General features: G+C 34.8%; 1 protein-coding gene across 2 annotated transcripts; it reads left to right on the top strand.

Moving 5' to 3' along the window:
• Positions 1 to 4,961: 4,961 nt before the first annotated feature.
• Positions 4,962 to 16,067, top strand: LOC128678276 (uncharacterized). 2 transcript variants are annotated; one of them, XM_053759707.1, is made up of 2 exons: positions 4,962 to 5,073; positions 13,991 to 16,067. In XM_053759707.1, exon 2 carries the CDS (start codon positions 13,995 to 13,997, stop codon positions 14,991 to 14,993), a length of 999 nt encoding a protein of 332 aa, XP_053615682.1. In that variant the 5' UTR covers positions 4,962 to 5,073; positions 13,991 to 13,994; the 3' UTR covers positions 14,994 to 16,067. The 2 variants fall into 2 exon arrangements, with proteins under 2 accessions (XP_053615682.1, XP_053615683.1); XM_053759708.1 differs by lacking the exon at positions 4,962 to 5,073 and adding an exon at positions 10,954 to 11,068.
• The last annotated feature ends 1,421 nt before the right edge of the window (positions 16,068 to 17,488 follow it).

Here is a 17,488-nt window from a genome sequence, read left to right on the forward strand (position 1 = left end):
AAAATTTTGCCGACCTATTGACCGATCACCACGCACTTTGCACATTATTTTCAAATGCCCTCTTTTATTGCAAATATACCCTATAAATATACCCTACAGGAAAAAATCTGGAAAATGCATTAGTTGATTTATAAAATGTTTTCTTCTATATTTGTAATAAAAAAAAATTGAATTCTATTAATACTGTAATCATGATGTTTTCAAAGAAGCGAGGAAGATCATGGCTAACAAAAAATCCAGTCTTATCAGCAATTAAAATATGATTTGATGACAGCAAGTACCTAACGAGAAATATCTTATTTAAAACAATCGGCCCGTTCCGACGCCGAGTAAAACCGTAATAAATTATAAACCAATACCTTCCTCAGGAATCACACTATCTGTTAGTTAAAACCGCATGAAAATCCGTTTCAGTTTATCGCGAACTGGCGGCAGACGCGGCAAATGACTATATTTTATAATATGTAAGGATACGAATAAAGAAGAAAATGTATTGTGTTGGTTTGCGTGCATTAAATTTTTTTAATAATTCATTTTATTGTGTTTATTTATTTGTATTATGTGTATTTCATAACACAAATTGCAACCTTACCTACTTCATCAAACTATTGTCATCCCATTTCGATCCGAGAATAGACAATAGTCATTGACAATGCAAAAAGATTGTGGTACGACGCGGAAATTATATGCGTGCCAATGGTTTTAAAACTCGGACAGACACAACACTGTTTAGTTTGTATGAGTGCTTTTATTTACCGCAGTGGAAAATCAGCAATGTAACTGAAGCGGTGGTAATTGTTTACTGTTGAACGTTGTATTCAGTAAGCTAATTAATATTTAGACGTATGATATAATGCGATGATTGTGATGATTAATTTTCAATTAAATGGCTACCTGTTTAACTGAAAGGCTATTTTAACAAATTGACTGCGACATTTCCATTATTTACAAACTATGAAAATAGCTGGAATTGCAAAATAGCTACAGCGCGTGCCACTACATCGATTGTGAAATTAAGTTGAACAAAAGATCGTTGTTTTCCCATCGACAATTCGCAGTATGTTCAGAATTTTGCATAAATATAGAGTAATCAGTATTTGTATATAGCTTGAGCCTTTGTGACCCGGGGCGTAATTTGCCGCCCCTTTAGCCCGCCCCTTAGGTGAGCGAAGCGTGGGCAAATTTCATCAAAATCGGTCCAGCGGTTTAGCCATGAAAGAGAACCAGACAGACATATGGCAAACTTTCGCATTCGCGCAGAATTTTGCATCGCAAATATTAGTATCTCATGACAATAATTTGTTTTACATCTCAATTTTCAAATTCGCAAATTATAATATTTTTTGCACCGGTGACTAATTAATTATTAAAATATGAATCAAAGCAGCAAAGACTGTGTAGTGTAATAAACATGACATCTTTGATCCAGTATATTTCCATTTAATTTGTCGTAAAACATTGAATAAATATATTTTCAATCAAAACAAGCAAATGTTATGATTCCACAGAAAACACAAGATAAAAGCTAATTATTAGGGTTCCGTAACTGGTACAAATGATGAACCATCGAATGAAATACATGACGCAATGACGTATTTTATATTTCATGGTATCCCCCCAGATATATTACGTTTAGTCACATAACTTAAATGTGGCAACTTTCAGTGGTTGATATATATGGCTGTTTTACTTCTGTACTAGGAGAGAGGAGAGACACGATATTTCAGAGTAATGGCTGTCCTGCTCATTGCTTGTGGTATGTTTGTTTTTTCATATATGTATAAGACCTACATTAGTTAATTGACGTCTTTAGAGAAAACGCTATGGTGAAGTTTGTTAATCGTATAAAACAAAAGAAACAATTTTTTTTTGGGTCAAATAAATAAATATGTGAGAACCATCGGAAAATAGTTCCATGGAACTAGTGAGATTTTTTTTTCTGGATGATTCATATGTGACAGATTTACTCAGGGCCGGCAACAAGCGAGTGTTGCAGGCGTTCACAGGATGCGGTGACCACTTTCCATCAGGTGGGTCGTATGCCTGTTTATATGCTCAGCATATATAAAAAAATATTGGAATACGGAACCACAAGGAAGAACATATTTTTTAGGGAAAGCAAAACATGTGTATTTTTATATTATACTTTTTGTGTTATGTTATGTGCATAAATTAGGGTAGGCATAAAAATATAGGTTTTCTAAAGCTTTATAAATTATAGGTTTGCCCAATCATGGGTCCGTCTATCAATCAATCAATATACATAAAACTCTTGCGTTACTGAGTGACTGACTGACAGACAACGCGCAGCCGAAACTACTGGGCGTAGAAAGCTGAAATTTGTTGTGTTGGTTCCTAGGACAGTGTAGCACTAAGAAGGGATTTCTTGAAATTCTCACGAAAAACGGTTTTTTACTCACATACGGAATTATGAGCAAAAGCTAGTTACAAATAAGTAATAATAATAAGGTATTTATTTCAGGTCAATAACCTATAGGTATATACATAACAACATTTATATAAAATTAAAAATATGGCCTAATACATTATTACCTACAAACAAAAAATAAACATCTGTAAATATAACCGATTGTGACTTGATTGGATAATAATAACAAAGCTAATGATTATTGGGATACGGGATACTGCCTTGTGGCAGAATAGGACCACTCCATATCCTCCCGTGGATGTCTTACGAGGTGACTAAGGGACACACAGCCTAGCAGCTGATAGGCAACAATATCATTCCTAAGAAGGGTTGACGTCAAGTCGGCGGGTACACCCGCGTATATTTCGTGCGTACGCTCATAACTTATCATTAACGATATCTCGGGTTCTAAGCAACGTATCGCGATGTAACCTATGCCAGATTTTAAGTTAGACCATCCCCTATACAACTGAAAAACGCATCAAATTCCATCCAGTAGTTTTTGCATGATGCAAGAACAAACATATAGACAGATAACAAAAATATTAGGTCCACAAAGACCCGCATAATATATACTTTTTAATATCTCAGTACAGACATAACTCGCTTAGATTTTTATTATAATGTAAGTAAAGATTATATTTCCCTCGAAAAGCTACAAATTACTAGCATTTTTCGGAATAATTATGAGTTCGATTCAAATTCCAAACTTAGTCGGATGCCGTCGTTCTGTCAACGCAAATTTTTTTAAAGTGCGATTGAGACTAAACATAAAATGCTTTAACTTTTTGATTAATAACAATGAATGGCGCTTTATCATCATCGTTTGAGCAATATTATAATTTTAGTATAGTAAACTGATAGTAACGCATTTTTATATATTTATAATTTTTCAATAATATATCAAAAGTACTTTAAATACATGATCAAAAAATAAGCATGTCATGAGTGTGATCGAGTGTAAAAAAAAATTAGAATTGATCTTACTTCACCCCCTTTTTACGTTGAGGGTTTAAAATAAATCCTTATTAGCGACAATCATAGAAAACTGCAATAGGAAAACAAATAGGTGCGCTAGGAACTTACCGTGTTATTTTGAACCCTATAGCGTATATAATAAAGTTTGTTTTGCATTAGCCTGCAGATTTCTTACGGGAGACGCAACCGGGAAGACAAGTTGTAGTGAATTAGTAATGAATATAAAATAATTGGACGTACTTGGTTCGTCCTACGGCGTGGTGCAAAATATCCCATTGCAATTCAACAGTCTACAAAAGTATGGTCAGCAACGCAAGCATTAAAAAAACTTAATCCTTAATTGAAATAAAGAGATGGCGGGACGATATTGATGGGTTCCTGCGGGGCGGCAACAGGTTGCTTACGACAGAGATTTGTGGGAAAAGGAAGGGGAGGCCTTTGTCCAGCAGTGAGACACATCAATAGGTTAGATAAAAAAAAATATTTTCGAATTTTCATAAAAAAATGTTTTTTTTATTATATAAGTAGGTATAGTTATTATTTATTATATAGTTACTATTAGTTACATTTAAATATATTACTTATAGTATGCATACCAATAAGGACTTCGAATAGATTGTACTATTTTAAGTCTAAAATAACAAATTTTTATCTCATGAAATTTAGAAATGCAGTAAGCACAATGGAAAATTTTTTCACAATTATATTCACAAAGAAAATAAAGTATTACCTTGATATGTAAGTGTTACCTTGATTTTTATTATTTCATATATTTTGGCAACAGATTTAATCTGTTGCGAAAACATAATTTGTTACTGGAGAAAAGTAATTTAAAAAGTAAATATATTTTCGAAATAAAGATGATCACTTATGATTATAACAGGCAAATCACAGATTAATCTAACTAAACACACCTTTCAATTTTTATTTGAATTTTTATTAAATCAATTGCCAAATAAAAGCTTAGAAATACCTAAATGCTTATAGTAATTAGGTACACTTCTTTTACGACATAGGTGGTTCAAAAGATTCTAAAAGGTCTGCACTAGCTTTAGCTTCCACCTTTGTACCTTTTACCAAACACCCTTATAAACAATATTTAGGTTTACAATATAACTGCTGCAGCTGCAGCGTATTTAAAAAATACTTCCAACAATCCTCAAAAAATAATTTAACTCGTTACACCGTGTTGACGTGAAAGAAGTATAAAATAACACATTCTCACATTTATAATAAGACTAGCGACCTGACCTGGCTCCACACGGGGATTGCACAAACCTTCAGGAATAAATTACATCTAAATAATAGTGTCATCAAAATTTAATAAAAAACAAATCTTACAATCATACATACACGCTCTCCGTGTATATATGACGTTCGTACAACTTTGTTTTATACTATGTAAGTATTTTAACATTTCTTATACGAAATCACTCCCACATATTAAAGGAAAGGAAATATGCCTTACACACCTAAAATATATAATGTCGTTTTTTCTGCTAACGCTCCCTACAAACGGAGGTCCGTATATAAGCGGCGACGCACACAACGCGCTAAACATAACAATCTTGTCTGTCCGTCGTAACACACACCTGTTGTAATGTTCATTATATAGTACTAACAATATCTGTGCCGGTTACGGGTTATGCTGTAAATTTTCTTTTCACGTAAGTACATTTTTCAAATTTTTCTTAAGTTAATATTATTGTTATCCTTTTATATATTATTGTTATCCTTTTTGGGTCGTTGAGTTGTGTTTTTTTTTTCCAATTTTATTATAAAATCTGATAGATATTTAATAATAAGTATTTTGTAGATTGATAGAAATAGGAATGTATGTCTAATGACCTTGCTATATTTTAAATAGTATTTATTGTGTTATATTTTATTTATACAAAGAACACAACAATATTTAGTATATAATATGAGCAAAATATTTTTTAATGAAAATTATTAACGACAATTGTCCAGAGATAATTTCAATAAATCTATTTTAAATTTTGTTCAAAATTTCGCACAAAAATCGACGGTACATTTTTTTATTTTTTTTTTTAATTAAACTCTGAAAACATTATGTACATAAATTACTTTATTTAAAACTATCGGCCCGTCCCGGCTTCGCTCGGATAAAACCATAACAAAAGATACATCTAAACCTTCCTTAGGAATCACACTATCTATTGGTGAAAATCGTACAAAAATCCCTCCGATAATTTTTGAGTTTATTGCGTTCATACCGACAGACAGACGCCAGTTCTTTTTATAATATGCAAAGATATTAAATTTTATTATCAATTTGTCTATTATTTATGACAATCTTCAAATATAAGTGGTTACACTAAAATCAATAATAATTAAATGATAATATAAATTTAATAATATAAATTATAGTCGGAACAAAATATATATTTTTTTAATAATCTAAATAACAAAACTAAAAAACTTATTTTTAATATAATCGGTTATTATCGTGAAACAATATAGGAATCCTATGGGCTCCATTGACCGGGGTTCTAAAGCTGAGGAAGAAACCGAGACAACGCACAAATGAGACACAAACAAACATATTTATTAGGATAAGACATATTTTTTATGTTGTACGAAATATTTCTTCTGGAGTTGTTTCAGTTGTGTAACTGCTTAAACATTTATTGGATCACTAGTTGCGCCCCGAGGCTTCGATCCCGTGGGAATTTCGGGATAAAAAGTAATCTATGTGTTATTCAAATTTCATAACAATCCGTCCACTAGATTTTGCGTGATGAGTAACAAACCTATCTATCTATCTAACAAATTTTCGCATTTATAATAGTAGAATTTTAACTCTAAACCGCACGCGGGAAATGTTATACTTATTACGTAAATAACAATAAACTTGCAGATGAAGAATGTTAACCTTATTCACATTAATTTATTACGATCCATATTAGGAATCTCATGATATTAGGTAAAATATTGTGAACAGAATTCGCATATAATTGTTACTATTATAGAGGTAAACATAGTATAAAACAAAGTCGCTTCCCGCTGTCTGTCTGTCCCTATGTACACTTAGATCTTCAAAACTGCGCAACGGATTTTGATGCGGATTTTTTCAATAGATAGTACGATTTCTGAGGAAGGTTAGGTGTATATTTTATTAAGGTCTTACCCGATCGCAACCGGGACGGGCCGATAGTAAACATACAAAGGTTTCCCATATTTTACCAATTTTTTTCCCATATTTTAATAATTAAATAAGCGATGATTTTGAATCATAGTTTCATTAAACAGATAGATCAACTTTTTATTGCACAATACAGAAAATACATTTGTTTTAGCATAATTGGAGCGGTGGTGGTGTAATGGTTAAGACGCCCGCCGAAAGGTCGCAAGGTCTCAGGTTCGTATCCTACTCGTACCATATGAGAAGAGATACGAGAAGATTTGTATACCAATCTGACTCATATATAGTAGTTTTCATAGACCAGCACTTGCTTCCGGTGCAGGAAAATATCGTGAGGAAACCTGCACATTTGTTGATAGTTTAGTTCCCTAGTGTGTATGCGACTCCCTGCCGCTAGATAGCGGTAAGTAGTCGTAAAAGTCATGTCAGATGCCTTTACGCGACTTGAATAAAATCTGACCCCAGTGTTAGCAATAACACACTCGATATGATGATTATTATGAGCAATAATACTAAGCGCCACATCACATTTTTATTAATTTCTTTTATTTCTTAGCGAAAATTAGAAAAATATATATATATTTTACCAGATTATATGCCCCACTTAAGAATTTTAGCAGAAATTATTATAGTTATACATTACATAATCTTGTTACAGTTGACTTAATCGAAATCGGTGGCTATTAAGTTCCTTTGAGACTCAAAGGAACTTAATAGCCACCGATTTCGATTGTGAGGACATTGCGTTTTAGAATACTATTATAGTATCTACTAAAATTCTTGATGTAGCGTGGCATAACCTGTTATTTTTTTAAAATTTCGCTAAGAAATAAAATAAATTAATAAAAATGTGAAAAGGCGCGCGCCAACTCACATTTTCATTAATTTACACTAGCGCTAGTGTGCGAATCGAGGAGTAATCGCCTTAATCTAGAAACAAAATGATCGCAAAGGCTTATCGCAAATACTATTCAAATTCAAATTCAAAATTCTTTATTCAATTTAGGATGATATACATCACTTATTGACGTCAAAAAATTACTCTGCCGGCTTCCAAAGCGCAGGTGAAGAAGAAGCGGCGCAACCAAGTTCACCGCAGCCTTTTCTCCATGGACGTCAATTAACAAATATAGATCTTATACATATATTAAAAATTAGGGGGACGAATTTACTTCATTATTAAAAATGTCAAAATTTGAATGAATAAATAAAATGAAAAAAAAAGCTTATTTCCCTCTGGGACCATTCTGATTTTCGGGTAAAAGGTATCCCATGTAATTTTGCGAATCAACAGATGAACACAACGCATAATTTAATTAAAAATCTTTGAAAACATAACGGTTAAACGGTGTTTTTTGGATTCAATTAAAAAATACAATTTATTTAAGAAAATCATGCATGACCAGATGGTGCATCCAGGATTGGCTCTAAACGAGGGAACTCCTCAACGGTTCACGCGTTGAAGGAAACAAGATGTCTCTGATGACAATAAAAGCCTGTCAAAGGTGATATTGAAGTAAAAAAATGTATATTTTAACATTCCCTTCTTCTTCTTATTTAGGAGTATACGCCACGCCTCTCTATCCTCGGCTTTGCTTTTAAGGTCTCGATACGACACAACATAACTCTTCCTCGGTCTCCCTGGACCTCTTCTTCCTTTCAACTTTCCTTCGAAAATAGTTTTAAATAAGGCGTCGTGTCTTATCAAGTGGCCAATCATTCCTCCCCTCTATTTTCCATCATCTTCAACATTCCCACGGGAACGAAATACTATTAAGAAGCAAATTCTTCGTCTTAACGTGTCGCCAGGGCTAATATTAACATGGGATAAGATTTCCATTTTCGTTTGTAATGTATAAACTCAAAAACTACTGGACTAATTTTGATGAGATTGTGCCAAAGCTTATCAAAGTTAGTCCAGTAGTTTTTGAGTTGCGATCAAAATGATTGCAACTTGTCACCGCGGAACGTCAACCGCCAGTTTTTTAATTTTAATATCTGCGCCTATTTGATGATAAAAAGCTTATTTTAATGATAAAATGGGTATTTTATGATAAAAGTGCGAACAGCTTCAATCGAGTGTTGGTCTCTGCTTCGTAACACTTTTGTTAGCTACGAAACGTCTACGAAAAGACATCGTCCAACCAAGTTAGGTGATCTAATTGCTCCACGTGGCTTCGCTCTTGTAGGAGTTTCGGGATAAAAATGATCGTGTTATTCCAGAATATAATTCTAATGACAACCTCCGTGCCGTATTGGTATTCACACCAGCCCGCTATTTGCAGGTCCTGGGTTCGATTCTCAGCGAGGGCTAATATTTGTCTTGTGTTTTTGATCACAAATATTTGTTTGTCGATTCTGGGTGTATTGTGCCCGTTTCTGTGTTTGTGTCTGCGATACATGCTTAGAGTGGGCCGTTGAGTGTTGTCCATTTATTATTTATTTATATATTCTACCCGTGTAGTTATTCTCTATCTCTCTCTGTCGTTTTGCCAGTGCGTTTCCAGTCGTCGAGCGTCGGAGCCGAGTGTCCGCTTTGCTACTTTTTCGTCTCCACTTCGCATGGTCGTAGGCATCCCTAGTTGTAAAGCTATTGTTTAAAAATAACTGTTAGAAGAATATTTTATACGGATACTTAGAGCGGTATATTGTGAAACTAGATTTAACTTTGAATCAAAATCTATGGCAGTATGTTTTAGTATTAACTAAGATATTCTAACGATAACTAGTTTTCACTAGTAAAAACTGGTTCTAAGATAAAAAGTTTTGACTGTTACGCCTGTAACATATACAGTACCTTTCCCTTACTTCGTTTAGAAGTTTCCCAAAACCAATTTCGCTATTGTATTGACAATAGCTTCATTTCCATAAGACTTACATTTGTTAATTGACGTCTTTGGAGAAAAGGCTGCAGTAACGTTTGTTGCGCTTCTTCTTCACCTGCGCTTTGGAAGTCAGCGGTAGACTTAGTTTCATTAATTATTTGAAGTCAATAAGCGATGTATCAACCAAATTTGAACAAAGAATTTTGAATTTGAAAAAATTCTGGACCCGAGTGGGAATCGAACCCACGCCGTTTTACTGTGTTTTTAACCACAGCTAAAATGTGAGACATAACGAAACCATTTAAAAAATGTATTTGTACAAAAATCTTCACCTAATTAAGTTACAAATAGACGCCCATAAAATAAATATAACTGTAAAAATACGTAATAAGAAATAAAATAAACGGGGACTCGGGTTATTTGTAGAAAATTTTATTAATATTATATGTTATTTATATTTTATAAGATGCTGTAACAAGCCAATGGACTTCTAGATTTCAAATCAAAATGTGACCTTTTCGCAGAAGTCACTGCGATAATTTCGGAGGAAATTTATTTCCTATCTTGTAACTTTTCCGTGAAATTTGATTGTTTTCTTTATCCTACTAATGTTTTAAATGCGAAAATATGTGGTTACTCTTTCGCGCAAAATTGACTGGACGGATCGTTATAAAATTTGGTACACGGGTAAAATATGTATAACTTGAAATAACACATAAGGTACTTTTTATCCCGAAATTCCCATGGGAGCGAACCCCCCAGCTAGTGTTCTATAATGAAATTGCTACAGCCAGCAGCAACTTTATGATGATTACATAAACATTATTTTGTAATATAATCTTAAATAATACGTTACGTATTATGTACCAGCTATATTTTGTAACGACACAGTTATCGCAATAAACATTTTTGAGTTTGATTAAAAAAACGTAGACTAAATAACCCTTCGAACTCGAGATAAAAAAAAATCAATGTTTTTCCACTCTCCGGCTCGCAGAAAAGCGTTATTTGTCAACGAAACCTGACGACACTGACCGTTTCGCACGGATGTGGCCACCAAACACATTGTTGCGACCATCAATGACTAAATATTATGTTTTTCACAAATCAGAGAATTCTTTCACCGAGTTCACAGAATTCCGAGTGTTTGTTTTTCAATTGGTAAATGTCTAAACAAAGACAAATATTTCTTGATATACATTTAGTAAGTACTTCGCCGTAGTACTTAATAAAACGGAATTTTACAAAAGTGGGATGTAACAGGAAAGTCTCAATTTCATGATATACAGTTAATTATGATGTGTGAGTTGCAACAGTCAACTTTGGAGTTGAGTTTCACCTGCGCGCCGCTGACGTTCAGATAAATGGCGTACTTTGCGTTTTTTAACGAAAAAATTTACTGGACCTACTCTTGGATGGATTGTACCAGTTAATGCTTATGTCAACTTTAACCTGCGCAGAAAAATGCTATGTATGCCATTTTGTCTAAACATCAGCGTCGCTCAGGTCAAAGTCAACGTCAAAGTTGACTGGTGCAACTCATAATCATTCTAATTCATAAAAGTCAACCTAATTTTCTGTTTATTATAAATGAGTCACAAAAATAAATTAAACTTAATTTAGAGTCAAATATGTGTGTTACAAATTGTCCCGTGTCTTATCCAGAGCAAGGTAAACCTGCCCAAGTTGACGATTTATTGTGTGTGTTTCATTCGACATTAATGCCTGCGAGATGAGATGATGAGAGAAAGAGAGAGAGTGTACCGAAAGCTTAATAAGCGTTACATATTAAAACTATTTTAGATGTACCCCTAAAATTGGGTACTCAATGTTCAAAGGATGTCCTTAATAAGGGTACTTAGCCCTTCAAAATTGAAAATGTATTGGGGTAATAATTTATGAGCTTAGGATTAAAATGTTGATGAATAACCAAAGAGATTTAGATCTGTGACGAGCTGACAGGCCTCCAGCATCCAAGTAATATCTATATGTATGTATGTATGTATGTATTGTATATACAAAACTGACAGCTATAGGAGAAGCGGCGGCTAGCTAACGTGGAACTGGGCGGGTCACGTTTGCCGTATGCAGCCTGGGAGATGGGCCCACATCCTTACAACCTGGATTCCAACTGACGGGTATAGAAAGCGAGGCAGGCCTTGGACTAGATGGTCGGATGAGCTTGGGGCATTCGACAGACATTGGATGGAGAAGGCCAAAGAAAGGAACACGTGGAAAGAGAGAGGGGAGGCTTTTGCCCAGCAGTGGGACATGTTATAGATATTTAAAAAAATATATGTATATATACATAAACACGAAAAACACTTACTCATCACGAAATCTACAAAGCTACTAAGCTAATAAAGATTAAATTTAGCAGGAAACTTCCACTAAGTAAGGACTTTTGAAAAATTTTATTGAAATAGGGGTTTTGCTTCGGTTCTTTTTTGGAAGGCAAATTGACGCGGGGGAAGGTTTAGCCTAAAGTTAGTTTCAATTGTTTTATTTAAAGATGTAATTTGTATACTTTTGGCAAAAATGCTAGTAGCAAAGTGTAACAATACTTTAGAAATTATTTTTTAATTAATTGAATAGTGTTACAAATCTTGCGTGACTCAAGGGGAACACATGTTTTCTCAATATTTTCGGCTATTTCTCACATAAAACCGTAAATTGATATCATATTCTACCATCCAGTCAACTACACAGCATAGATTTTCTAAATAATAGGGAAAAAATACGAGATGTTATAGGTGTATTTTGTGACCTTTCAAAAGCTTTTGACTGTGTCGACCACAAAATACTGAAAAATAAGCTTAAATTCTATGGTGTCACTGGAGCGGCCCTTGATGTACTATCTTCTTAGTTAGACAATATAACTCCGAAAGTAGAAATTAATAGAGCAGCCTTTAACAGCGCTCCTGTGCACATGGGCGTGCCTCAAGGCTCCATTATTGGTCCTTTTCTATTTCTAGTTTATATAAATGATCTTCCTTGTCTTGCCCAACAATTGTGAGATGTAATTTTATTTGCTGACGACACGTCACTACTGTTTAAAGTTGATAGAAAATGTCGAAATTATAACAATGTAAGCAACATTATGTCACTTGTGCTTGAATGGTTTACAACTAATAACCTGGCTTTAAACACAGACAAGACCAAGTGTATTAAGTTCTCTCTTTCAAACGCACCCCAACTTGATATTCCTTTAATAGTTAATGGTAAATTATTAGAATGGGTACACAGTGCCAAGTTCTTGGGCATTGCTGTGGATAGTAAGTTTAAGTGGGATAAACATATTGAAATCACGGCCAAAAAACTTAGTTCGGCAGCTTTTGCAGTGAGAAGGATCAGACAGTGTACAAACATCGAAACAGCTAGGCTCGTGTATTACAGCTACTTTCGTAGCATAATGTCTTACGGATTATTGTTATGGGGTAATGCAGCTGATATAGGAAACATTTTTGTTTTACAGAAACGAGCAATTCGTTTTATTTATGGGCTTAAGCCACGGGATTCCTTGCGAGAATTATTCAAATCGATAAATATTATGACTGTTGCATCTCAGTACATCTTAGACGTACTTATTTTTGTTAAATCTAACTTACACCTGTATAAAACATTAAGGGATGTTAACAGTGTAATCACTCGTAATAGCCATAAACTTTGTATGAACAGATTCCGACTTAAAAAGTTAGGCGGTCTTTCGTGGGTCAAAGTGTAAAATTGTTCAATAAACTCCCTGTAGAGGCTATTAACTTGCCAATGCCAAAATTTAAATTATATATAAAAATGCTTTAATGGCTAATGCTTATTACACAAATAGCGACTATTTAAATGATAAAAAACCTTGGACCCTTCCTAAAACTTCTACCTCTTACACTTGATCTTACTTTTTTATTATTATTTATATATTTTCTTGATATGTTTATTACATATATTTTGACATTTACTTGTAAAACATATACGTGATTTGTGATCTTCAAGTATCTGATAGTAACATAGGTATCTATTATGTTAGATTATGGAGATCGAGTATGTCATACACACTCAAATGGTCAAACCGGTAGCGGCGTCGTGGATCGGGTCGGGAGGTTCCCTCTATTGTGGTTGAGCTTCGCGATGGCTGACTCACGCGTCAACTCGTGAACGGGTGCTGCCGGGGGAACTGGTCAGCTCGATCTTTTATTAAAAGTTTTTTTGTTTGGTTAATTATATATATATAGGTATATATATTTTCCTTTCATCAGCACTTGATCACAATCATAATGTTTCAGTATACCTTTTGACCATGTACTTTATTGTGTTCTTACATTGTTATATTACTGATAAAAAAATATACATAAATTTATATTTAAAAAATGGTAAGCCCTTCTAGCATAATAGGGACCAACACTGTTTGAATGAGTTTCTTTCGGCATTTCTTCTCAGCAGCGGTCGTTCCGAAATGTTAGTAGTTGGTAAACATCATTTAATTTAGAATATGACGTGAAAAAGTGCCTGTGAAGGCCTAATTTCTGAATAAACGATTTGATTTTGAAATATCGATAGATAATGTTTATATTATTTTTAATTTATCATTGTCTATTTCAGAACTATGTCTCACCATTGGCTCCTCATCACGTTTTGGTTCAGTCCTGTCAGTCTCCAGTACATCAACACGGGGCCGATAGAGCCAGTCTTGGAGAATCCCCAAAGCAGTGTGCACTTCTCTATCCCCTACGTCAATTATTTAAACCCCCCTCAGAATCCCGACGTCGACGTCCAGTCCGAAGACTTCAGTAAATTTTACAACAGGCCCGAATCAGACGTGCAGAGGAGAAAACGTACCGCTGATTATGAAGAATCACATTGGTATCAACAAGTCGAGGAAGCTAATAAGTCCCCATTTGGAAGCAGCATCGAGGAGAAAAATCAGAAGCCGTTTCTAGCAACTTACAGCTTAATAACCGACGATAACGAGAACGACACGTTTGTGGATCCCCTTGAAAAAAAGAATTTCAGTCCTTGGGGGGGAAAGAGAAACCCGAGACATACTGAGAGCAATTGGACGTGGAAGCGTTCTTCAGGCTTGAGAGAGCCGAGTATGCCGAAAAGAGTCCGTTTCAGCCCATGGGGAGGCAAACGGAGCAAGCAGATGATCTTCAAACCGAATTCGAAAAGTTCGAGAATCATCTACGCGTCTGTGCTGCCAGAATTGACTGGCATAGTGTCGAATTTCATGCCTCTTGGACGGTCGTTAAACTGGGCGGGACTTCAGCTGATTCCCACTCACAATTTGGACAAAAGGTTCCCAATTAAAATGCTGGCTATGTCTTCACCGTTGGAAGGGAAATTGTTTAGAGACGCGTTGCCTTTCAAGGCTTTTATGGATCAGATACCGAAGTCGTACAAACCTGGACATCCGTATTACGACGTCAACTTGAAGAAGGATGGAAAGAGGAAAGTGAAATTCAGTGCGTGGGGAGGGAAGCGGTCACCGCCGATCATCGGCCCTATCTGGACACCGACGCCGACCGATGTGAAGGAATCCACACTCAACAGCATCCTGTTAATACGAACCCGAAACACTAAGGACACACCGAAGGCATTGTAATACGGACTTTCGATAAACTCTCGAACTTTGATGTCTGCAATTTAGCTTCTAATTAGTGCCATATGTGAATATGAACAGACCAAAAATTATAAAAAAATGTGGGGCTACACGTGGAAAGGATCGAAAGTGTTTTTATTTTATTCGAATTAGCGTTTCGGTCATAAATATTTTGTAATCAATGTTTTTATGCTCTCGCTGTCCTCAAAGTCCGAGAACCACATAAGAGTCATTAAGCCAACAGCAGACTATGTGAGTAAATAAAAACCATTTCTGATCTAACGATATTATCATCCGGCAATTTTCCGTGTAAATATACATAGGTGGTTACTGTTGACTGAAGATAAATCCGCATATAAGATGAAAAAATAAATACTTGGAAAAGTCTGTCTATTTTAAATATAACTTCTGTAAAAGGCACGTTATATTAGAGTAACCGAAATGTATTTGCGTTTATGGACAGTTTATATCGCATATGAATCAATTGTTGTACGTAGGTTTATTTATTTCAATGTATCAAAGAGTTTGATAAAAACTAGCGTGAGGAACAGACATTAAAAATAATACGGGTCATTTGTGAATATCGACTAGAAATTGAAATGTTCGAGACTGCGCGGTAACAGTCCGGAAATATTCTCCGAAATTACAAGAATTTATACCATGAATTTTTTGAGGTCGTGCCCGCGAAAGTTCTTTTGGACATCTGCAGGAATTCTTAAAGGTGGAAATTTACGATAACTGAGAATTTCTCAACGTTACATCGCTATTATCACAGGATATCGACTCGTCTTGAGAATGGTCTTCTACAAGATCAAAACTGTACCTAATCGATATCTCCATCAACTTAAATGAATGACCCGTAAAATAGTTTCTTTATCAGGGTTTGTTTTTTTTTTACTAAATATAGCTTTTTTATTCCACGAGCAACCATTTTGCAGTTAGAAGTTACACCCACCCCTGCCGGCGGGCTGGGCACGTCAGGGGTGAACTGACATCAAGCACTAAGTCGTTGTTAAACTATTTGTTAATCTTATTTATTACCTAATGTAAGATAAATAAACGGTAAAGTTCTATTGATTTTCATTTGTTCGTTTGTTACCTCGTCTTCTCAAGACCATTATGATAAAGCCAAGAACATTATGGAGATTTTTTTCTACCGCAGTTTAAACCTTTTAAATAAGGACTTTCCAGATATCGACATGTTCTCAAAATCGCTGCAGACTATAAAAAGTAATTTATTTAAAGCACTGTCATTAGCTGAGTAAAAAAAAAAAAAACTGAATCTGAAGTGGGGTTGGCACGAGTATTTGCGAGAACAAAATCGATGAAGTGATGCCGACGACCGTGAGAAATGGAACGAAAAAGTAGGGAAGAGGACCCTGGGCTAGACGCTTAACGTTACGCGACGGAAGAGTTATGTACACAGAGATACAAGAGAGACAAAGGTGCATTTTACTACAATTATGGGACATTAATATTTCGATATGATTACGTTATCGTAAAAACTGATGCTAGCCCCAAAGATTTCACTTCCAAAATAAGCCATGAAGATCTGATCTTACAATTCTCAAAGACATCTAATGTACTTGCAATAGGAACTATTGAGTTGGATTTTCTGTTCCTGTGGTAATTCTGGGACCTTATATACTATTCAATGGTTTCCTTTACTTTGGTGTAAGCACATTTCATCAAAATCCCCTGCCCTCTTTGGTTCAGACAAACACCCATATTACTACGTAAACTCTGTTTCAAAACCATATATTAAATTAAATGAGACTTAATCAAAAAATACGTGGCAAGAAGCAGAGGAAGACTGAATTGATGAGTAGTGCTTTGGCAGGGTACGGCAAGAAAAATATAACAGATCGCTTAACATCAGACAGGGAGAAGTTGATGGGACTGACCTGCTGTACCGACCTTACATAAAGTGGGATAAGGGTAAGCGGATGATGATTCGATCATAACCTTTGTTATAGCTATCTGAAGTGGTGGTGGTGTAATGGTTAAGTCCCAGGTTCAAACCTACTCGTGCCTTTGGTTTGTATACCGATCTGAATCATGTTTAGTAGTTTCTATAGTTCACCACTTGCTTCTGGTGAAGGAAAATATAGTGAGAAAACTTGCACACTGGTTGATGGCAAAGTCTAACCACTCCATTAATAGTGCCAAAAAACTTGTTGTGTGTTTCATTCCACGTAATGGCCACAACCCTCAGCCATGAGGAAATACGAATATGAAGAGATCTAGTGATACGAAACTTATATTATGGTGAACAAAGAAATACAACAAAATTAAGTAAATAGTGTTTATTGAAAATTTAATCTATACTTTTTACGGTCAAATTACCTTAATGTTTCTTGATCACATGGACTTTGTTAAAACATTTACAGTTATTTACTGAAATATACAATACCATTTTACCTTAGAATATAAGAAACCACCAAAAAATCTTAATTATGATACTTTGAAAACTGGTAAATATTTACCTTCTCACATTT

This window comes from Plodia interpunctella, chromosome 19 (genome assembly GCF_027563975.2).
Source record: "Plodia interpunctella isolate USDA-ARS_2022_Savannah chromosome 19, ilPloInte3.2, whole genome shotgun sequence".
Lineage (NCBI taxonomy): Eukaryota > Metazoa > Arthropoda > Insecta > Lepidoptera > Pyralidae > Plodia > Plodia interpunctella.

Coding starts and splice junctions, on each gene's coding strand:
- LOC128678276 (XM_053759707.1), top strand. CDS start 13,995: ATGTCTCACCATTGGCTCCTCATCACGTTTTGGTTCAGTCCTGTCAGT.